General features: G+C 41.3%; 2 protein-coding genes across 5 annotated transcripts; both read left to right on the top strand.

Moving 5' to 3' along the window:
- Nucleotides 1-7,470: 7,470 nt before the first annotated feature.
- LOC146567655 (uncharacterized) lies at nucleotides 7,471-12,380 on the top strand. 4 transcript variants are annotated; one of them, XM_085287645.1, is made up of 4 exons: nucleotides 7,471-7,645; nucleotides 8,477-8,662; nucleotides 9,076-9,137; nucleotides 10,085-12,380. In XM_085287645.1, the coding sequence occupies exon 4, from the start codon at nucleotides 10,120-10,122 to the stop codon at nucleotides 11,320-11,322; it is 1,203 nt and encodes a 400-aa protein (XP_085143771.1). In that variant the 5' UTR covers nucleotides 7,471-7,645; nucleotides 8,477-8,662; nucleotides 9,076-9,137; nucleotides 10,085-10,119; the 3' UTR covers nucleotides 11,323-12,380. The 4 variants fall into 4 exon arrangements, with proteins under 4 accessions (XP_085143771.1, XP_085143770.1, XP_085143772.1 ...); XM_085287644.1 differs by lacking the exon at nucleotides 9,076-9,137 and having other exon boundaries at nucleotides 10,085-12,379; XM_085287646.1 differs by lacking the exon at nucleotides 9,076-9,137 and having other exon boundaries at nucleotides 7,471-7,518; nucleotides 10,085-12,379.
- A 3,765-nt stretch (nucleotides 12,381-16,145) lies between these two features.
- On the top strand, nucleotides 16,146-23,742 carry LOC146567656 (uncharacterized). The gene is made up of 4 exons (XM_085287637.1): nucleotides 16,146-16,340; nucleotides 18,415-18,520; nucleotides 19,444-20,124; nucleotides 21,789-23,742. Exons 2-4 carry the CDS (start codon nucleotides 18,503-18,505, stop codon nucleotides 22,404-22,406), a joined length of 1,317 nt encoding a protein of 438 aa, XP_085143763.1. The 5' UTR covers nucleotides 16,146-16,340; nucleotides 18,415-18,502; the 3' UTR covers nucleotides 22,407-23,742.
- Nucleotides 23,743-24,231: the final 489 nt, after the last annotated feature.

Here is a 24,231-nt window from a genome sequence, read left to right on the forward strand (position 1 = left end):
TGAAAAACTAGTTCATGCATTTATTACTTCCAGGCTGGACGACTGTAATTCATTATTATCAGGATGTCCAAAAAACTCGCTGAAAAGCCTTCAGCTAATCCAAAACGCTGCAGCAAGAGTCCTGACAGGGATTAGAAAGAGAGAGCAGATTTCTTCTGTATTGTCTTCCCTTCATTAGCTTCCTGTTAAATCCAGAATTGAATTCAAAATCCTGCTCCTCACATACAAGGTCTCAAATAATCAGGCCCCATCTTATCTTAATGACCTTGTAGTACCATATCACCCTATTAGAGCACTTCGCTCTCGTTCTGCAGGCCTACTTGTTGTTCCTAGAGTATTTAAAAGTAGAATGGGAGGCAGAGCCTTCAGTTTTCAGGCCCCTCTTCTGTGGAACCAGCTTCCAGTTTGGATTCGGGAGACAGACACTATCTCTACTTTTAAGATTAGGCTTAAAACTTTCCTTTTTGCTAAAGCATATGGTTAGGGCTGGACCAGGTGACCCTGAATCCTCCCTTAGTTATGCTGCAATAGACGTAGGCTGCCGGGGGTTTCCCATGATGCATTGAGTATTTCTTCCTCAGTCATCTTTCTCACTCACTATGTATTAACAGACCTCTTTGCATTGAATCATATCTGTTATTAACCTCTGTCTCTCTTCCACAGCATGTCTTTATCCTGTCTTCCTTCTCTCACCCCAACCGGTCACAGCAGATGGCCCCGCCCCTCCCTGAGCCTGGTTCTGCCGGAAGTTTCTTCCTGTTAAAAGGGAGTTTTTCCTTCCCGCTGTTGCCAAAGTGCTGCTCATAGGGGGTCATATGATTGTTGAAGCACCTTGAGGCGACCTTTGTTGTGATTTGGCGCTATATAAATAAAATTGAATTGAACTGAACTATATGCCTTTTTGAGCATTGCTATCTGTCAGGGAATTTCTTTTTTTTTTTTTTCCTGTCCCATTTGGTTCTTTAGTCGTCAGAATTGTTGTCTGAAGACCTACAAGGATACCCAATGGATTTATTTTGCCAAATGGGTCATCATGGCATTGCCGTATTGGTCCATTTGATCGACTTTTGTTTTTATTATTTATTTTATTTTATTTTCAGTTGTTACAGACGGGACAGACATGAGTGAGGGATAGGAAAGGGAGAAAGAAAGAGGAAGGAAAAGAAAAATAGAAGGGGAGAGGGACAGTGAGAAAGGGGAAAAAAATCTCCTGGATCACCTGCTGAGAGAAAAAGAATAGAAAACAAGCAAAAAAAACCAAAGCAACATACTAAACACAACACATTATTCTAGCATCGCATTAATCTAGCTAAGTGTAAACAGCAGTAAACACTAAATATTGAATGTTGTTGTGCAGCACGCAGGACAGACAGCGCACAATGTGCTTTGACGTAGCAGCCAAGAAAGGTGTGATTTAAGTCTATGAACAGTGAACACCCATGTGCACACCTGTGTGGATCAGCGCACTTATATTCAAATGGTTTCCCCATGTAATGGTCTGCAAGAGGATGTAGAGAGCCATAGCCCCGTCCCCCAGGGCATGAAGTAGGCATGGAGGAGATCCAGGCCCCAGACATCCAGAGGCCCCAGAGTGCGAGAGCCCAAGGAGGACCACTGGAGGGCATCCGTGCCACCCTCATGGGAAGGGCTGAGGATCCCCAGACGAGGGGTCACCCAGTAGCCATCGAGCAGAAGCTAGAGGGGGCTGCACCGGCGTGCCCGCCGGCTCTGCCGGCAGCCAGCTGTGCCAGAGTGAACCGAGCCGCAGGCCCAGAGGCCGGAGGCCCGAGGGCCCCCCCGCACCCCGGAGGAAGCCTGACCGAGCAACAGGCGCCAGGCCCCGGGGTCATATGATTGTTGAAGCACCTTGAGGCGACTTTTGTTGTGATTTGGCGCTATATAAATAAAATTGAATTGAATTGAACTATATGCCTTTTTGAGCATTGCTATCTGTCAGGGAATTTCTAAGAATCTCCCAACAGTTCTTCAGCTGAGACACCTGAGTTAGAAAACACAAACACTGCAGTTGTCTTTACTCCCGAGGGCAGCCAGAGCGCTCGTACTCGCAGAGAGACGCTCACGGATTCGTGCTCTGTCACTGTCTGCGTTCTTTATTTATACAAGCTGGTTACACGTGTGTACAAAGATAACAAAGTTATTCCAAGAACTCAGAGCTGAGGTTCCCCTTTTCTGCATCTGTATGTTCTCAGAACAGAGGAAGCTGTTAGTTGCTAAATAAGTTTATCACCACTGTAGCTGCCTCCACCAGTGTGTGAATGTGAGAGTGAATGAATAGTGGCATTGTAAAGCGCTTTGGGTGCCTTGAAAAGCGCTATATAAATCCAATCCATTATTATTATTATTATTATTATTATTAAAAGTTGTTATATGAAAAGTCACGTAGACATGAGGTTTGCTTAACTATCCTTACAAGGGCACATTTCATAAAACTGATCACATTATGTATAATTGACTCTTAACACTATCAAATCTACATTAGTGTCCGACACCACTGTAATTGTCATCTTTATATAGTGTCTTATTTGTAAGTATCAATAGAAATCCTGCGATCTTTTCCAGATCGTATTTTTTTTCAATGTATCAACACTAATTAAATTCCCATCTTTAATCCGCCTATCAAATGTAGGTAATCCTTCAGCAGACCAGCTTTTAAGACTTGAGTCCAAGTTATTTGGGGTAAATCTCCCTTTTGACAAGAAAGCAGAACTCTTGCAGAACCAGGCTCAGGAAGGGGAGGCCATGTGCCACAACCGGGTAGAATGAGAGAAGGAAGACAGGATAACAGACATGCTGTGGAAAAGAACAAGAGATTAATAACAAGTATGATTCAATGCAGAGAGGTCTATTAACACATAGTGAGTGAGAAAGATGACTGAGGAAGAAATACTCAATACATCATGGGAAACCCTGGCAGCCTACACCTATTGCAGCATAAATAAGGGAGGGTTCAGAGTCACCTGAACCAGCTCTAACTATATGACTTAGTAAAAGGGAAAGCTTTACTTTTGTTGTGATTTGGCGCTATATAGATAAAAATTGAATTGACTTGAATCGGTTCTTTAGTAGGTCTAGAGGGGTTAAACTGCGTCCTCACATCTGCTTCATGAATATGAAGGGCTGTAGTGGGAGAAGGTGGTTTGAAATCCTCAAGGTTGTGAAGTGAGGAGGGGGCTCCTGTGGGTGAAGTCTTTGATAGCATCGATGGCTCTGTTGTGGGGGGAGCGGGGAAGGTGGGGGGATGATGGACCAAAGTGTCTCTATTGAGGTGTGAAAGCTGCTTGATGGTAAAAGTCGTTGAGGGTGTTGGCCAACAGCAAGTCATTAGTGGGGTGGGGCTGTGTACTTCCTGAAGTGAAAATATGGCATTTAAAGATGAATGGGAAAACTCGCTCACAGCTGACTAATGAACCTTTGCATGCATGCTTAAGAACTGCATTGACCCCATTTCACCCAAGGTTTAAAATTCTGCCTGCAAATGTCAGAGGTGTACTCGTCTGTGTCCATATTTTCTCCAGCATACGGGGGATTCCCATCATAATGAGTCTTTTGGTAAGAGGTGATAAAGAACCTAATCAAAATTTTCCATCCAAATTCCCTCCATCTTTGTGAGGTAGTGCATTTCCATTGTTGTTTCCATATTTGAGTCCATTCATCCTGTGTTATGCACACTCCTCCCTCCTTCTCCCATAATATCTTATTTGTAAAAATGTATACAAAGAGGAAATGTGTTTTTTGTTGACTTCGCCACTACATGCCTTTTTGAGCGTTGCTATCAAATCTACATTAGTGTCCGACGCCACTCTCATCGTCGTCTTTAGTTCCTTATTTGCAAGTATCGGCATGAATCCTGTCTTTCCAGATTGTATTTTTGTTTCAATGTATCAACACTAATTAAATTCCCATCTTTAATCAGACTATCAAATGTAGGTAATCCTTTAGCAGACCAACTTTCAAGACGTGAGTCCAATTTATTTGGGGTAACGTCACAGACATAAGCATATCCTTTAAATAATGCCAAGTCTTGTTCTAGCTTAAATTCAAAAATATATATTGTTAATTAAATGTTAAATAAAAGCTAGAAAAGGTTGCATTTCCTGCGAAAATGCAGTGTAGTGGAATCTGATGAAAACGGCAGGAAAATCTCCCTTTTAAAAGGACAGCCGAAGCTGCACAAAACACCTACAAACTTATCTCACTACAACGTGGTGCCGAAAATATGACTCGCAGCTCCAGCACGACACAGCTGCTGACATCCAGCTAGCCACAGCTAAAAAGATATTTAGAGAAAACGTACCATTTCCTCAGGTTACACGAGTTGAGTTTTTTCACGCTGAAAAGTTGGTTTGTTTTGGCTCTCACCGAAGACACCGACACTGCAGACATAGCTGTTCCTTTGTGCTGCTTTTAAACGAAACATTCTTTGCATGTGAGGAAAATGCTGTTCATCCTCTTCAGCTCTAGCGTAGACTCTGCAATGTTTTCATGTTTCTTCTTTCCATGTGTCGCTACTTTGAAACGCTTGGGCCGCTCTGCCCACCACAGCTTCAAACTGGTCATGTGACTGCATGGCCACATCTCATTGGTAAAAAAAGTTACCAGAAACTCCACTGACGTCATGTTATCTAATGTGTTAAACTAATTATTTTTTTAAAAAGTAACGAGTCGAATTTTGCAAATGTAGCGGAGTAAAAGTACCGTTTCTTCTTCACAAATGTACTCAAGTAAAAGTAAAAAGTATCGTGCAAAAAAGATACTTTAAAAGTGCATTTTTTTCAAAAACTTACTCAAGTAAATGTAATGGAGTAAATGTAACTCGTTACTACTGTTACCTGATTCGTATTTTGAGGAAAGACAACGACTGCAGAGTCCCAGTACGGTGCGCCAAAACAAGGATTTTATTGAAACGTATATGGGGGGAAGTCGAGCACGATCACTCAAACAGCATCGATCTTCCCCGAACAATAGTTGGGGTGTGATACTTATAGACATGATGACCATGGTGACATGCGTCACTACAGATGAAAAACAACATGCATGTTCCAGTAATTCTATCTCAGGAGATATTCCAAAAAGAACAGTTCCTTCCGATGTTCCTCCACCTAACAGATGCATCCTGTCATTACACTCTTACACTGGACTAATCAGAACTAAACTGTCACGTATACAGGTACACAGCCTTTGCAATCAGTTCCCTCAGGCAGACTATGTGTCTGTGTTGTGACCTTAGCGCCTGACCCCCCTCTACGTCCTCTGTTACCAGGCAAACTTCAATGCAGGAGGCTGCTGAATGCACACAGGCAATATGCAGTAAATTATACGATAAACATGTAGGCAACCTTTCAATAGCTGAACTTTGCTCCATTGATCGGCCAGACATCGCGCTGCCCGTAGCTTCAAACCATTAATTAACTTGACCGAGCTTCAACCCTTTAATTATGCAATATGTGTATAACATGATTACAGTTGCACCTGCAATGAAAGATTATGTGCTTATGCCAACCCGTGAAATACAGACTTTAATATAACCTCACCAGTTTCAATAAATGTGTCAATGAAAGATTACAATGATAAATCATAAATGATACAACAGTAATATTGATTATGAATATAAAATAATATTTCATCTCGACATTACCCACCTCTGTCCAAGAGTGAATGTTAGAACAAGTTCAGAATCAGCAACTGACCTCACAATAGTGTCAGACTCATTGGCAGGTATTTGTTCATGGCAGGTACCGACCGTAGGTAAAGACCGCTATCCTATGACTGAGATAGAGCTGAATGTAGAGAAACATGACAAAGGGGGTGTTTAGAAGTGGTGTTGCAGTACTGCTGATTGGTAAACATTTAGATTAGTCAGTGACCAGGAAATACAAAAGATTGATATAAATGTTGAGGTTGCTGATTAAATTCTTCTACTTGTAATGCAGTCTCAGAGGTGGCAAATCGGGCGATAAGGTCTTAAGATCAAGCTTTTATATTTGAGGCAATTAGCCAAAATAAAGCCCATCTTATAAAGGAGTGTTATGAGACAGCATAACTGAGTTTAAAACTTATCTGAAAACATACTGATTTGCTGAAGCCTTTGGCACTATTTTAAGGGGTTGACTCAACTTTCTTTAAAAACATTTTTAATGAAATTATTTTATTTTGTTTATTTGTTTATTTGTTTAAATCTACCTGTATATATACAGTACTTTTTAAAGCGCTATATAAACGTTAACATAAAACCATATAAATAAAGCTGGTACGGTCAGATGGATGGAATAAACGAGGAGTATGGATGTCCAATCTTGAGGAATGGAGAGGCAAGAGCAGTAAAAAATGAGGAGAAGGCAAATGTGTTGGCAAAAACGTTTGTTAAAATCCACAGTTCAGGCAATATTAGTGAAGAAGGGTGAAGAGGAAGAGTAATGCCATCATAGAGAATAGGGCTTTACTGAAACAGATAGAAGATACGGATGATTTATTAAATCACTTTAAAAAAGAGGTTGTGGTTGTGCCCATACATGAACCAGGAAAGGATGATACAAATCCAGGAAATTACAGTCTCATAGCTTTAACATCTGAGTTGGGAGTTCGCCTTGTAATCGGAAGGTTGCCGGTTCGAGCCCCGGCTTGGACAGTCTCGGTCGTTGTGTCCTTGGGCAAGACACTTCACCCGTTGCCTACTGGTGGTGGTCAGAGGGCCCGGTGGCGCCAGTGTCCGGCAGCCTCGCCTCTGTCAGTGCTCCACAGGGTGGCTGTGGCTACAATGTAGCTGCCATCACCAGTGTGTGAATGGGTGGATGAGTGGATATGTAAAGCGCTTTGGGGTCCTTAGGGACTAGTAAAGCGCTATATAAACACAGGCCATTTACCATTTATCTTTAAAATTACGGAGCGAATAATAAATGACAAATTAATGTGTTATATAGAAAATAAAGGATACATATCTAAACATCAAAGCGGTTTCAGAAGAGGGAGAAATACAATGGATAAAGAAAGGAGGGGACGATGCTTGTAATAAAATTCAAAGGAGAGCAGGAGAAATGAGGAGCACAGTTTGGAGTAGGCGCGAGGAGGTGGTCATTTCTAGAATAAGGTTTGGACATACTGGTTTGAACACAAAACTATTCATGACAGGGAAACATGATGCAGGGAAACGTGATCACTGCAGAGAAGGGTGAACTATAGAACGTGTTAGATTACACTGTCAGAAATATCAGGTGGAGAGAAGGTAACTGATCCAAAACCTCAGTAACATAAAAATTAAACTGGATCTTATTGATTTACTGCAAAAGGACTCAAGACGTGAGTGTTATCAGGCCCTATTCCACTTTTTAAAAGAGAGTAAACATTTGAGGAGGGCTTGAGGGTCGACACTCCATACCAGTTGGTGGCAGTAACGCACCATTTTATTGTTTGCAAACCGCCAATAAAACTTAAGAAGAAGAAGAAGAAGCAGGGGAGGAGACGAAGAAGAAGAAGCAGGGGAGGAGACGAAGAAGAAGAGGTGTGCGTACTGTGCTCTTTGCTGTGTCTTGCCACAGTTTTAAAAGTAGGGCACTTGTTGAAGAACCCGTATCAAAGTATTGTGGCGACGCCTCGTGTTTAATGTAATTGATGAACGGCGTGTTGTGAGGTGTGTATTGCAGCTGCGAAGACGAACGTTCGTTCTCCTGTTATGCTGGGCTCACACTGTGCGATTTTTGGCCCATTTTGAGCCAGTTTTTGAGTCGTGCGACCGTTTTGTCGATCGGCCCGGTTTTGGCCTTCATCGTGCGTCGTGTAGTATACGTGGGGGTAACGAGAAGCGATTAACACCTCCGAGCAGCTCCCGAACATAAATCGCTTGCTCGGGAGGGTGTCACCGCAGCTTCTCGCACTGCGCACGCGCAAACACAACCGGGAAAATAGTTGGATTTACATTGCTGCTCAAACACAGCTGATCATGTTTTTCATTAGCAATTTAGCAAAGTTGATGGTGGTGGTGTGTCTGTGTGAGTGAAAGGCAGAGAGGGAGAGCGAGCGACAGAATTTCTGTTATAACCTTCATTTTATGGAGGCACAGTGTGAGCACTCGGGTCGTATCAGAGCATCGGGCCGTATAGTGTGAGACTCTGCATCGTGACCTACGAACTTCTAACCCCTGCGAGTCAATCGTGCAGTTCGAGCAGAAGCTGAATAATGCGACTGAAAAAATCGCACAGCGTCTGCCCAGCTTTAGGTTACAGCTGGTAGGAAGGTGCGTTCAGTGTGTCTTTGTAAATTTAAGTTTCCATGTCAAACGACATGAAACAGTTATTTCTGGATGCGCAATTGTTCGCTGAGTTTGGTAACAATGTGTTTTTGTAAACAGCGTGATGATTTAAGTCATTTAATCTTTACAGAACATGTGAGCGAGGCTAAAAGAGCAATATTTTTATGTTTAGTAAACTGACGTTTCTAAATGTAACTGCTTTTATTTCATTAGTTCTGACGAGGACAGCTGAGTGATGTTGTTGGTGAGCTTGGATTAAATCATCTCTAAACAAAGAACTTGTCCTCGTGGTGACTGACTTGGGGAGTGGAGGTCAGTGAGCCCATTGTCTCTGCTGGTCCGACTCCAACTACAAAGCCGGCCCGCTCGCCCCCTCCTGAGTCTGAGAGGAGATCCAGAGTAAGTCAGTTATAACTACACTGGTTGCTTAACTTCATCATTTTCTACAGGGTCTCTCTCTCTTAGCTCACTTTGGTTTGATTTCTGCCTTCTGTTTAGCCTCTGTTTGTCTGCCTCAGGAACTTAATGTTTTATCATTTGAGTTAAACTCTCTGTTTCCCTTCATATGAAGGTGATGTCTGTGGAGTGATCACGACTTCATTAAAAATCCTCTGTTTTCCTTTTCCACTTTTCTTTCATATTCTTTCTGACGTCTTTTCTTGTGTAAGCTGCTAACTCTTGTGATGGAGATTTCTTTATTTTATGTGTTGAGCATATGTTTTGACAATATCACTTTAGTAATATCTATAGTACATTTTGTGCGACTTTGTTCTACATATAGGAAAACATCAAATATGTTATTCCACACACAGATGGGTATTGTGAGTGAGTTGGACTGACACTCCCAGGCACCATGAGACATGAGGCAGTAGAGGTGGGAATCACCATACAACTCACGATACGATATTATTGCAATTTTTTAAAAATATTTTGCGATATTCAGATTCTGTACATAAAGGTAAACTTTATCAATATTCATTTTATCTAATAACAAAGTCTCACACTCAGTCTTTCTCTCATTTCAGTTTTATTGTTGACAAACTGAACGGTTTGTATTACAGTCTAGTCCAACTTAACTGAATGCAACCATCTGGTACAATTATAGCTATTCTGAACTATGCAATTTATGAAAACTATGCAGCTCATTCAGCAACTGAAGAATTTGAAAGTAAATTAAAACAAAATCTAATTTTACATTAAATAAAAAAGTTTTAAACTTAATTAAAATAAAACATGTCTTAAATTAAAATAAGCAAACTGTCATGTTTATTGCTGCCAAAAAAAAAGTTAAACACATTTGGACAGTGAAGGAATGTCAGGATTCTTGCTCAGAAAAAGGATCAACATGAAGTCAGATCATGTTCCAGTCCACGAAAAAATTGTTTGTAACAAAATATCGATTTCTGCTGTCCCTGTATCGATACATTATTAGCAAACAAAATATCACGATACTACACAGTATCGATTTTTTCCCCCACCCCTATTAGGCAGATAGTGAGACTCCTCCTTATCTCCAGGGAGGAGGTGTTGAGATGAAAATATTTGAAGTGCCTCAATTCTATGCTGTATATGAACTAAAATGCCATATAACCGAATAGTGTAGTATTAAGTGGACATGGCCCTGAAAAATAAAGACATTAGACTACGTGTCCTTGGGGGGTAGAAAGCTGTAGACCAGCGGTCCCCAACCTTTTTTGCACCACGGACCGGTTTATGTCTGACAATATTTTGACGGACGGCTTTGTGAGGTAAGAGGGGGCACTTGTGGATGAGCTGAAGGTATAGACCTGATGTCACTGTTTGGGTTCTTTGTCATTACAGGAGAAAGAAGTGAAAGCAGGCCGAAACCTGAGCACATGGATGACATCAACCAAAAACATCCAGCACCAGAAAGTAAAGATGAGCCAGCGGCGAGCCCTGTGGAAAAGACTTTTCCTGCTATGAAGCAGATCAGAAGACGCAAGCACGCCAACAGGGAGGACAGAAGCTTGAGCTGTGATCAGTGTGGGAAGTCTTTTACTCAGAAAGGTCACTTGAAATCACATCAGCTGATCCACACCGGTGTGAAGCCATTCAGCTGTGATCAATGTGGGAAGACCTTTACTCTTAGATGGAGCTTAAAATTACATCAGGTCATCCACACTGGATTTAAAGCTTTCAACTGTGATCAGTGTGAAAAGTCTTTTACTCTGAGATGCACCTTAAAAAGACATCAGCTGATCCACACCGGTGTGAAGCCATTCAGCTGTGATCAATGTGGAAAGACCTTTAGTCTAAGATGCAACTTAAAAAAACATCAGCTACTCCACACCGGTGTGAAACCATTCAGCTGTGATCAGTGTGGGATGTCTTTTACTCGAAAAGGTCACTTAAAGAGACATTATATGATCCATGTTGGAGGTAAATCATTTATCTGTGATCTGTGTGGAAAGGCTTTTATGGATAGAGATCACTTAGAGAGACATCAGGGCATCCACAGTGAAGTTAAACCTTTCACCTGTGATCAGTGTGGAAATTCTTTTACTCAGAAGAGCAACTTAAAAGCACATCAGCTCATCCACAGTGGATATAAACCGTTTGGCTGTGATCAGTGTGGAAAGGCTTTTACTCAGAAGAGCAACTTAAAAGCACATCAGCTCATCCACAGTGGATATAAACCGTTTGGCTGTGATCAGTGTGGAAAGGCTTTTACGTCTATGACTGGCTTAAACTCACATCAGCTCATCCACTCTCGAGTTAAATCATTTGTATGTGGTGACTGTGGAAAGGCTTTTACTCGTATGACTAGCTTAAAATCACATCAGCGCACCCACTCTCGAGTTAAATCATTTGTATGTGATCAGTGTGGAAAGTCTTTCATCCATTACAAAAGTCTATTGAGCCATCAAAAGACCCACAAAGTGTCCTCCTGTGAGAAAAGTGGCAGACCAATGGGACATTACCCTGACGGGGTTCATTTGAACACAGTGGGAGAAACGGGGGTTCTGAACAAAAGTTCTTCTGGATGCTGCGTCAAACTTAAAAAGCTTGAGATCAGGCTTCACAGAATTCAGCTTTAATTTCCTGAGAAAGTCAGAGCTTCACTGTCTTTGTAGATCTAGTGAAAACATGAAAGGGTGCAAAAAGAGGCACTGTGGTACTGCATGATGAAGTCAGAAGTGACAGAGAAGTATGTGAGCGTGGTTCAGGACATGTTTGTGTGGTAGCAGTGACTACCACACATACTTGGGTTGAAGGTGGGGGCAGGATTACATCAATTCTGAGCCCCTTCTTCCTTTTTCAAAGAGAGGGCAATACTCAGGAAAGGATGATGACAATAGAGCTGCAAGACAGGATGGAAAGAAAAAGAGTTTAAGAGAAGATCATGAATGTTGTGAAGTGATCGAGCCGCGATTACAAAATCTTAGCTTATGGAGTTAGTTATCCCAACACAAGTTTAGCAAGTTACACTTCACTGGCTGTGTCCACAAACAGCATGCAGAGCAAACATTACTCCCATCATCTGATCACAAGAAAAGCAAAATGTCAGAAGAGTTCACCTTCTGGGTCAAACTGTCAGACCTGTTACTGTTTATTTGGCTGTTCATCGTGAGGTAATTATCAGTGGCAGTGCTGCGCCACTTCTGTTGTAACTCACAGGAAATGTGTTTTAAATGGGCTCTATTGTCACAAAACACGGAGTGTACAGGTAACAGAACCCCAAAAGCATACTCAGTACACCCAAGCTCAGAACTATGTACAAGTTTTATATAACTGAGGAATCTTCTAACACAGCTAAGGGAACCAAAATTATATTTAAATGTTCATTTGCTATTTCATCTAGGGTTTGAGAGTAACGAAATTTCTATTCTCTGTATGTCCTGTACATGTGGCAGAATTGACAAATAAAGTTGACTTTGACTTTGAAAAAGTAAGGCTCATGCCGCGGGGGACGAGGTAATGTGTAAAGTTTTCAGTGGTCTGTGTTTTCTTACAGGATGTGAGTGTGTTTTGCTCCATGAAGAGACAAACCTACATTCTTTTTTTTATGTTGCAATAAAAATATTTTTATTGCAAGTCATAAATGTGTGTCATTTATGATAAAACTGACTTGCTGTCCCTTTGTTCCCGTGTACCTAAGTAATTGTGGGTAATATCTTGATGCATGCTCAATCATCCAGGTAAGGAAATCCCAGAAGTTGATTCTGTTCATCTGTGCATAATGAATAATGAAGGCTGTTAATCATTAGCATGCAAAGTGTCATGACCACTGATCACTAAATCCACTATTGGAGTGTACATTGTCCGCTCCATTCATAGCTGAATGCATCACATTTACTTCTCCACATTTTGTACCAGAAGATTCACCAGCCTTTAGAAGACAGTGGTCCCGAACCAGAAATGGTAAAGTCGCTGTGTATAAGAGCAAGGATATTTTATACAGTGGCTTGCAAAAGTATTCGGCCCCCTTGAACTTTTCCACATCTTGTCACATTACAGCCACAAACATGAATCAATTTGATTGGAATCCCCCTTCCCCCGCCACACACACATAAAACATATTAACATAAAAGTGTTGTCGGAACCATACTGAATTTCCCCAAAAACACACACACACACATATGAAGAGAGAGAGAGTATACATAGTATGCAAACGGCTACCAAACAGCCATCATAATTCGTCATACAATGAGAACAGGACAAATCAACAACTGACACTGACTAATTAATATTAAAATCTGTAACATAACATATTGTTTTGAGTTTAGTCCGTTACTGTTACTATTTTTACCATTTCTTCTTGGAGCAACTGTAACCCACATTATTTCCTTAGGGATTAATAAAGTATTCTGACTCTGATTGTTTCAGGATGAGCTGCCATTATCCAATCACACGGCTGCTTACCTGTATCTTTTGCTCGTTTCTCCTCCTCTTCTTTTGAATGAATGAATGAATGAATGAATGCTTTATTGGCCATATGCAGGTTGCCCCACAGAGGAATAGGACCCCCCCCCGACTTACACACACAACAACAAGACAACACAAGGGAATACAGTCGGAGACCGGCAGCGTTGAGAGAATAACACTGAAAAAATTACACAACATTGGGAAAAGTACAAGAGGAAAAAAAGAGACCTCTTCACACGCTGGGCAACCTATGGGAGGACAGCATGAGAACAGGAAACAAAAAAACTCCTCTGCACAGAGAGCACATTAATGTCCACATCACAACATCAGAGCACATGACAAGCCACAGGGGATGGATAGGGGGGTGGGGGGTGATTCGAAGGAACACAGCAGTCGTCCTGCACCATGCTATCATTTCAGCGCGGCACGCAGACCCGCTGCCTTCCCCCGCAGGAACAAGCATCGAAGGCGTTTGGAAGGGAGGGGGATGAGTGCGTGCTTATCAGTGTAAGTGTATGTGTGTGCGTGTCCATAGTTCAGCTGAGACAGTGTCCTTCGCTGTATCAGGCTAAGTAAACAGTCCTCCAGCCGATCCTGGTGTCCTTCATGGGATGGGAAGAATAGTCATCACACAGTCGTTATCAGGGAGTTGTTTTGGTCGGCTCCAGCCTTGGGCCTAGCAGCTGGCGCCGTGGTGTCCAAATGTTGAATATTGTTGATTTCTCCTTTATGCGAGCAGCCGAATTTAGCACTCTGACACTGGGGCCTCGATTTCCCGTTGGAGCGCTGCGAGCCTCCCCATGATGGTATCAAGCTTCTGTTCCGTGGTGTTGTCATTCTTTTGGTTCTGAGACCCCACAGCTGCAGTGAGCCGTTCCGCGATGTTATCCAACTTTCGCTCAAGGGTGTTATTGTGAGCAGGCCCCTCTCTGATGTATCCCCCCATACGCTCAATGGTGTTAGTTTGAGTCTTCACGGCAGCTGTAAGCGTCTCCAAGGTGTTAACCATGCTGCGTTCGGTGTGGGAGGCCGCGCCTCGTCCCATCGCTTCAATTCCAGCGGTCAGCTTAGGGGGAGTTTGAACAGCTGGTTCCGCTCTCTTATTTCTCCGATAAGTCAGGGCCAAGCCAGCTCCGATCAGCAAGAACCCTGTTATCACCCTTTTCTATTTTTTCTAAACTGAGCACCTGATGGCTTTGAACTTTTCTTGTACATCTTCCATTGGTTTTAATTTTGCACTCCAGTATGAACACCCATCCCTCAACTCGAGGATCACCACAACATAACCTAACAGACCTACACCTTAGTTCACAGATTCCCTTTGTGTAGGTTTTATTTCTGGGATTTCACACAACCCAGGATTCAAATCATGAATACATGATGGGCTTGGATTTACATCATTATGAATGAAATGTGCTCTATCTGGAAGCAGCCGGCCCCGCCCCTTTCGACAGGTTGTGTGTGAGACTTTAAATCATCAAACTGTAAATTATACATTTTAAATTGTTATTGATCCTTTACCCCGAGTCCTAATGTGTATATTTATTTTCTTACTCTTCTTATATTTATTGTTTGTTTACTTGCACTGCTGTAACTGGAGCCTCGTCGTCTCGTCTCTCTGGACTGTAAGTAGCGGAGATGACAATAAAGTTTACTTTGACTTCAGCAGCGAGCAGGAGCACCGAGGAAAAACATGGGTGCAAATAATAAGTCTGTATCATGATGTCTGGTGTTTTCGTGTTTGTTGATTTGTTTTTATTTTGTTTTTATTTTGCGAGTCGGTTATTAGATGCTGCTCCAGCCGGTCAGAGAATCCCCCGCCGCCCCGCCCTCTCCTTTCTGTGCCGCAAGCAGCAGGCGCACCTCGCAAACGGAGGGCGCCCTTACTCCCAGCAAATGGGCGATAGAAAAACGATTGGTGCCCATGCCATTCCCAATATGCGCTGGCTGATGTTGGAGCAGCATGAGTACGAGCAATTATTTATTTATTTTTGCCGATGCCCACTAGGGCAACCGCCCGTATCAAAAACCGCTACTGGTTACAGTGATGGTTCATGCACTTCATATAAAAGCAGACCAAACAGATGTGCAGGTGACTTCGGGTCACTTCAGACAGGGTCAGTGAATGTCTCATTCAAAAAAACTGTGGGGAATGAAATGGGATAGTCCTTAATTAATACGTTTAAGCCTCTGGAAATAGGGACTGTGTTTGAAGTAAATTAAACATCTGCACTTGATTGGAAATCCGCTGTGGTTTTGTACAGAGGCTAAACTGGTGTATGTGTTCATAATTTGTAAACTGAAGATAATTAATCTCAGAAATCATGACACAATATGGAGCCCGCATAAGCTGCATTTACTAGCATCAGGAATACCCGTCCTGTAGTAACTCAGTATCAGATCGATACTGTTGCGACTTTCATCCATAAATAAAGCCGCGGCCGGCTGAGTTGGTTGTGTCCCTGTGACGCGCCTCCAATAATCCATATGAGTCGGACTTGTACTTTGCGCATTTATTTTAAGAACAAAACAAAAACAAACGTTTGCGCTTTCAATCAATTTACAAATAGCGCATGGATTAACTGGTGTGCCAAAAAATGACGCTCAACAGAAAAGTTTGCCCACATCCACTCACCCAACACACCTGCATCAGGTAAATAGACTGTGACCACACCCACATGCCATCACCTAAGACGCAGGTAAAGCTATACACCTGTGCCACCGTAACAAATAAGCAAAACATAAACATTGACTTTGGCTCTTACAGATACCAAAGCTGTTACGACTCTGCTAATCACAGTTCAATCAAGTTCACTTCTCCATCCCTGAGGGATCCTCTTGGTCATACCGTATTTTAATAAGAAGAATCGGATTTGATATTCTCCGCATGCTCATTGGACAGGAGCCTGTCAATCACAAATTATTAGCCAATGAGCAAGCCGTTTCACAGCCAGATCCGTGCTTCCAAAGTTACGTGGGTTTTCTATCACCAAGATGGCGACCGCGGAAACGCTCGTCCCGATGCTTTCAAACGGCTTCAGAAAACAGCGCGTGGCGTCACCTGTAGCTACGATCGCACCTGACAACCGCGTGAACCACGTGGGTCTCTGCTCCCTGATCTGTTTCCTGTGTTTGGAAAGAGTTGCAGCTTCATCGCGGAGTTTCTCTCGGTTTGTGGGCTCATCTAAAGGTAAGCACCGAGCTAACTTTACTGTGAGTTCAGTTCATGTTGAGTTTAGCTCCTGAATGAGGTCTTCTGCTGCTCTCCTCGGTGTCTGTTCACAGTTTATTGTGAACACGTTGAGAGAAGAGTGAGAGAGTGTTTGGAGAAAAACACCAACTAATCATTAGCTCAGCATGCTGGGAGAAGTTGGAGCAGAAAAGTCTTTTCATTGTCCCTGCAGCTGTTTTTCTGCCTGCACCAAACCTCTACAGCCTCATTTCTATTTGAAGTGATAACAGGAAATGGATGAGAGCGATCTGCTGCAGTATCAGGGTCACAATAAACTTTATTGTCCAGCTGCTGTGGATGAACACATGAGAGGAAGTGAACTCCTAAAATGATCTGCAGACAGCAGTGAGAGTGATGAGGAGAGAATAGAGATACCAGTAACAACACATAAGACAAAACACAAACTGCAGGAGACAAAAAGAAAGACATGCACCGGTGACTGCGGTCTGTGTGTTGAGGCCAGGAGAAAATTAGGCTTAAGCTGAAATTGGGGAACTCGGCTATCTATACTCCAAAAGCCAGGGAGGTTGTTTGCAGGGGAGTTACTAAATTTTTAAAACCCAACTTGGAAATATCACATTTTTACTTGATAGCAGCAGGTGTTAAAATTATTGGTCATATTTTGTGGCAGGATGCCTAAATAACATTAAATGTTTAAATGTGTCCATTTTAAAGTTTGAGAGCTCTACTGGACAGCTGTGAGGTTACAAATGAAGAGCGTGTTATGTGCAACAATGTAGCAATTTTACTGTTACACTTTGATTCTCTTTACAGACTTGTCATCTGCATTGTATCACCGTCTGATAAGGTCGCTTATTAGAGTATTGTGCACTCATAGGGGTCATTTTGATGCCCGATATGCCTGTTTTTGTGAGCATGTACAGAGCTAGGAGTAAAAGCCCAGCTTAAGAGGAAGCTGATATTCACTGTTTCTATGTAGCTAGCTACATAAATCTGGTTAATGTTTGCAAACATGCTGTCTTTTAGGCTATATCAGAATCAGAAAGACTTTATTTATCCCCAAGGAGCAATTAATAAAGCCTCACATAGAAGCTGCAACTCCACTGAGCATGTGCATGTGTTTGTGCATGTCCGCCAGACTCAGGGAGATGCACCAATGTGCTATGGGAGGGGTGAGATGGGACAGAAGACACACCGAGTTTAATAATAACAAAGAACGCAGCAGTGACACATTAACACATGTGGATTTAAAAAAAGAGGTGTGTGAAGACGTGCTCATTGCATCATGGGAAGGCCTTAGCAGCATGAGCCTGTTGCAGCATAACTAATGAAGCATTCAGGGTCACTTGATCCAACATTAACTATAAGTTTTATTAAACAGGAGAATTTTAAGTAAGTTTTTTGTTATTCGAGTTTTTATTGGGGAAATACAGGCATGAATGCACTTTTGGCTCATCATTTCATCATTTTAAAGTAACAAAACCGAGAAGGAAAGAAAAATGTCTGGGCCTTGTCGTACAATGGGTACACTAAAGTTTGACTTTGCAAAAAACTGTGTTTCAGGCTAAAAAGTTCTGTGGTTCAAAAAACCTATGAAAAGCACTTTTTTATACTTGTGTTAGGTTTTGTATAGAAATGACACAAAATTCAATCTCGGGCTAAATGTGATGTAAAAAGTTTACACTGACATCCATCTTGATCAAAGATGAGTGTTGTGAAGCTTATCTCAAAAGTAGAATCTGCCTACCAAATCCAAACTGGGAGCTAGTTCTGCAGCAGAGAGGGGCAACAGGAGGTTGAAAGCTGAAGTCTCTGCCTCCCATTCTACTTTCAAATATCATAAGAACGACAAGTAAACCTGCAGCAAAGTGGTCTGCAGTGGAAACATGGTATTTTGAGGTCATTAAGATGGGGCCGGATTATTCAAGACCTTGTATGTGAGGAGGAAGATTTAAAATTCACTTCTCGATTTAACAGAGAGTCAATGAAGGGACGCCAGTGTAGTATTCTCTCTCTTTGTAGTCCCTCTCAGTAGTCTCGTTGTCTAATAAAAATCTGTTCTTTGTCCCAGCTGATCAGCAGGAGGAGAAGAGTCTGACGGAGCAGCAGAGAAAGATTTTCAGCTATTTGGTCTCAGCTGACTCACTACAAAGGAAACAATGAGTTTCGCAGAAAAGGTGAGAAAAATATCAGTTTCTCTGTTGGTGAATCTGGGTGCACTTCATCGGCTCTCAAATCTAAACTGGGAGCTGGTTCCACATCGGCTGCTGTGTGTTAGCCCCAGGCTACACATTCATACCTATACAAACAAGAATCAAGTTAATAGATGAAATAAGAAGATCACACATTAACAGGACACTAAAATAGCAGATTAAGAAAATTGAAATTCATATTAAACCCCCAAATTTTAAATGTAATAATTTCCCATTTAAACATAATCTGATCTACAAACATCTGAGTGACAGCCCTGGTCTTTATGAGAAATATTGTGAAGTCTTTAAAGCTCCCATTTCGACAATATCATAGGATTAAAACAGTGGAGTGCCACCCAACAACTCTCAGCTGATCAGCAGTGAAATATGACTAGAAGTAGAGAAAATAAACAGGATAGTAGCTGGATACGTTTTCATGGTCCAGTATTGTTCTGATTTTCTTTTTCCCCTCCCTCTGGCAGTCAGGTAATTTTCTGGGTATTGAGATTGAGTTTGTAGCATCGTGATAATCCTGCTTTAATCAGCTTCACTCTACTAATTACTGCTTGTTCTGGGTGGGGATGAGAAACATAAGAGAGATGATATTTACCACTTTTAGTTGCTTCTTTGTCATAAGGGGTCTGGTATAATTTTAATTAATATCTCAATCTAAACACTAGGTATAGCCATTTACAGATATTCTAATGGTTAAGTTATGGAAAAATGAATAATTGATAGTAAAGTATGCTCCTGTCACCAGAAGGTTGGGGTAATCCACAAGGTATTTGGCAACTGCCATGATTCAACATCAGGTTTAAAGCTCGTGTTAATGGAGGAAGTTTGAAGGTTGAGTTTGTTCCACGACTGCATTTCACTCACTGCCTCTGTTTGTATCTCTGTCACTGCAGGACCAACATGGAGCGAGAAGTCAGCACTCTCAGGAGGCCGACAAACCTCACAGAAGAAAGAGAGACAAAACATACACCTGTGACGATTGTGGGAAAGGTTTTACCTGGAAGGTCTCATTAAAAAAACATCAAGTCATTCACACTGGAGAGAGACCGTTTAGCTGTGACTTGTGTGGAAAGTCTTTTAGACAGCCTGGAAGTTTAAAAAGACACCAGCTCATTCATAGTGGAGTTAAAGAACATACTTGCAATCAGTGTGGGAAGTGTTTCTCTCGGAAAGAAGGGTTGGAAGAGCACAGACGTATCCACAGTGGCGTTAAACAGTACAGCTGTGATCAGTGTGGTAAAGTCTTTGCTCACCGTAGCGGCTTATGGACTCATCAAGTTGCCCACTCTGGAATTAAGGCATACAGCTGTGAGGTTTGTGGAAAAACCTTCAGCCAAGTAGGGCACCGAAATGCACACCTACGCATTCACACCAAAGAGGATGTGTACTACTGTGAACAGTGTGGAAAAGTGTTTATGACAAACAGAGACTTAAAAATCCACAAATTCACTCACACTGGAGAGAGACCTTATAAATGTGACGTGTGCGATAAGGCTTTTAAAGATCCAAGTTCCCTCAAAGCGCACCAACAGATCCACACCAGGAAGAAACTCTACAAGTGCAGTTACTGCGAGGTATGTGTTTACATTTTTATCTTGTAATTTTAGTGTTTGAACAACTCTGCTTATTAAATTTTGTTACAATATTAGCAACTATGCTGTATGTACAGGAGATTCATCACATTTCAATATCATTTTTTGTTTTGTTTCTTTCATGATTAGGTCAACAAAACAAACCTTTATGTAACTATATTATTTAATGGCACTTTCATGGTATTAAAAGATTATTTCTGTAAAAATGTGGCTGTATGTGAGTTTACAGTTACTCATTTTCTGTCTGGTCTACATAGAATAAAAAGAATTGTAGTGTCATTATAAAGATATAAGACTTAAAAAACAACCACAACTAAATAGTCTACTCTCAAGTAGGCTGTTTGCCTGTGATGCCACTGCTGGTTGTTAACATTAATGTTTTCATAACACTTCCATTACAGCTGGTAAGTGGGCCTTAGAAACTGTCCACACCTAAACTTTTGAGGCACAAATTCTTCTGTCTCCGTTCAAAACACATTTTAGTTATCTTTGACGCACCTGAGGGATTTACTATGAGGGAATTTCAACCACTGTCAGAGATCAAGTTTTCCGCTTCAGCTTCTGTACGAGGTCATATAAAAAATGTCAACCATAAAAAGATCCCCATGAGTGCCACCTAATCTAATCGAAGACATTGTCCAATGATGATAAAGTGGTGAAATATAAAGAAAATAAAAGTGTAACACTAAATTTCTACATAATTGTAAAAATATTAGATTAATATTGCAAAGAAACATTAAGTTTGTTATTTCAAGTGACAATTTTAGAGTAATGGTGCATTCACTGGTCGTGTGCGCATTCGCACCTCGAAGCACGTCCAAAGCGAACTGGTCAGGCTTTAAAATATGCAATTTTCATGCCCGTGAAGCGGAAATGTGGGAGGAAGTAGTGCCAGATGGCAGCTGTCGATCTAGCGTTTGAAGAGAGGGTCTCCCTTCTCTATTCACCGTGGAGAGCAGAGCAGTGGCGTAAAGGACGCTTTACACATTAGTCATTACAAAAATTTATTTGAAACAATATTAAGATGCTCAAACTGAAAAACATTAAACATGAATATATAAAATATAACTATTTACAGAGAGACAGGAATAAAAAGGACCCAGCTTAAAGTGGAAGAGCCTCAGGGAGAAGGAGGAGAAAAATAAGAACATTGTTTCTGCCCTGGAGGCTCCTGATTGGTTTTCGCGGCGCGACTTGACGCTGGAGTTCAGATTTTTCCAACTCAAGCGGTAGACGCAATAAGCGGGAATGCACAAAATGCACCACACAAACTGCAGTGCGTATTTTACTTCGCGCTTCAAACGCATCAGCCAGGCTTCTTTTTGCGCGAATCAGGCAGAAAAGTGTTTTTTGCGATGCAAATCTGTCGCGCTTCATCACGCTCCTCCATTGACTTTACATGTTAACCTGAAGCTCTGGTCGCTTCTAATGCGTTCGGTGTGAACGCATTAGTTGAAAGTACATGAGTGTTATTGTTGTATTCTTTTTGGTATACCTACAATAACTATATTTTACTTTTTAGTTATCACTGACATAGTAAAATGTAACTGGACATTGGCAGAGATTCTCTTAATTTCAGGCAACCTTCAGGAAAAAAGATTTTGAAGAAATTCCCTGACTCTGACTGTGTTTGTGTCTTTGTTTAGAAGCAGAGCGACACAGATGGATCCAGTTCTCAACCCTGTCATCACTGTGGTGGTGGGAAAGCGTTTCATTGTGACATTTGTGGAAAAACTTTCAATTGGCAAAGGAGCCCAAAAATACATCTACGTAGACACACTGGACACAAACTCAAGTACTGCAAAGAATGTGGGAAAGGCTTCCCCACAGCAGGCGAATTAAAGCGCCATGAACTCATTCACAGTAGCATTAAAATGAACCTCTGTGACCAGTGTGGGTCATCCTTCACCACTGCAGGTGAGCTTAAAGCTCATAAACGAGTCCACACAGGAGAGAAACCATACAAGTGCAGACACTGTGACAGAAGCTTCTCTCGTGCAAATACTCGTAATGATCATGAACGTACACACATTGAAGGAAACTTCAGCTGTGACCAGTGTGACAAGAGCTTCAAGAATCTCAGTTCATACTCCAAACACAAACGATCGCACTCTGCAAATAAGCTATTTCAGTGTGACCAATGTGCAAAACCGTTCACTTCATTATCTGCTCTGACCAAACATCTGCATGATCATGCAGGACTAAAATCTTTGCTGCCATTGGATCACAACAAATCTGAACAGACAGAAAGAACCTCTTCCTGATCAGGCTCCACATAGTTCTGACTGTTTACCCCTGTAAAGAGTCAGCTAATGTCACACCTGGTTCTTATGACATAGCTATGACTTTTGGACTGGCAGTGATACTCTTTGTATTTAATAAGTGGCAACCATTGAAAACTACAGACATTCACCACCAACAGGAGGTGCCATATGGGTTTAGTGCTATTTGGACCAGGTGGTAGTCAGAGGCCCTGGCGTTCTGAGCTGTGGCATACATGACTAACCATGGGACCAGTATAATTTTAAATTTGAACTAGACCTGGGCTGTACTTCTGTGTAATACTTATTTACAGTGGTGGCCCGCAGAAGTAAAAGCCTTTGTCCCAACAATCAGTTTACTCCCTTCGAGCAAGTGCTTTGGCCACAGTGGGAAGGAAAAAGTCCCTTTTATGAAGGGAGCTGGGATGAAGAAGAGACATAAACATGCTGTGGAAGAGAACCAAAGATTAATGAAAGTTTTTCATTTTAACATGGATGAGTTGCTCAGTGGAAACCAAATGTACCTACAAATAATCGAATCTAACCTGAACCTGAAGCCATTCGATATTTTATTTTGATAAATATGGCAGCACTGAGACTCATTTCCTGACTCGTTTTTTTCAGTTAATTCAAATGATTTAATCTTTTAGTTTTGGTTTCTAATTTAGGTTCAGTTCGTTTCATGTAACCTTGCCCACATGTTAGTTTGTAGCTATATTTAATTAACTTTAAAGTTTGTCTTATTAAATGTTTCGGTGTGAAAAATAAAGAAATAATCGTATATTATCGTTACAGCCATTGGACCCATCCTACAATCCTACACTCAATCCTGCTTATGTTGGTGACTTTATTTCACTCAAGGTCACTTTAAATCACTCATACTGTAAACTGTAAAGCTGCTATGTTGGTCATTTTAAACCACTTCAAGGTCACTTTAAATCACAATTCTAAATTGTAAAGTTAGACTGAAATTAACCTTTTTTACCTCAAAGTGTATATTTACTCCCCTTACCTTAGTCATATAGTGTATATTTATTCCTACTCTTCCTATATTAATTGTTGTTCTTTTTGCACTGAATGGAACTGGAGCCTCATCGTCTCATCTCTATATACTGTACTGTATATAGCAGAGATGACAATAAAGTTTACTTTCGCTTTAAAACGAAAAACTATTTCAATGTCTTTTGCTCTATAAACGTGTCTCATGCAGTCTGGTTCGCCTCGAGGTCAATCCAAAATTCTCCATTGATTAGTGCATTGGGGCAGTAACTGAAATTAGCACGGTTAACAGTGAAAACCTTATGAATCTATGATGTATCCATATCAAACATGTAGTCCTAATCCGCCCTGGGTCCAGCATCTGTAGTTTGGTTTCACCAGGTTGAGGAGGTTTGGCCTTTTTCTCGTCTTTTTGATCTGTAAACGGGAGCCTGACAAGTGATGGAAAAAGGTTTGAAAACCAACTCTGTCTCATGCATGTTTTATTGGTGTCTATTGACATACAGTAAACATTTTTTGTGTCTTAGATAAAAGAGTTCAATCCAAAGTTAAAGCAAGATTCAAGTCCATAAATTATGAAATAACTGATGGTAAAATAAAATTAACTAGAACTCAGAGTAGAACTTATAAAGCCATAATGTGGTGTGAAGATAAATAAATAAATAAATAAATGAAGTTCCATAACCAAGATCTATGCCAGGGGTGTCCAAAACCTGGCCTCAAGGGCCGGTGTCCTGCAGGTTTTAGATGTATCTTTGATCCAGCACAGCTGATTTAAATGGCTAAATGACCTTCTCGATATTTCTTGAAGTTCTCCAGAGGCCTGGTA

This window comes from Mchenga conophoros, linkage group LG9 (assembly GCF_057382185.1).
Source record: "Mchenga conophoros isolate Kocher_MC1m ecotype Shallow Benthic linkage group LG9, M_conophoros_male_GT1.1, whole genome shotgun sequence".
Taxonomy (NCBI): Eukaryota; Metazoa; Chordata; class Actinopteri; order Cichliformes; family Cichlidae; genus Mchenga; species Mchenga conophoros.

Coding starts and splice junctions, on each gene's coding strand:
- LOC146567655 (XM_085287645.1), top strand. CDS start 10,120: ATGGATGACATCAACCAAAAACATCCAGCACCAGAAAGTAAAGATGAG.
- LOC146567656 (XM_085287637.1), top strand. Junction 20,125..21,788: donor ACAAGTGCAGTTACTGCGAG/GTATGTGTTTAC, acceptor GTCTTTGTTTAG/AAGCAGAGCGACACAGATGG.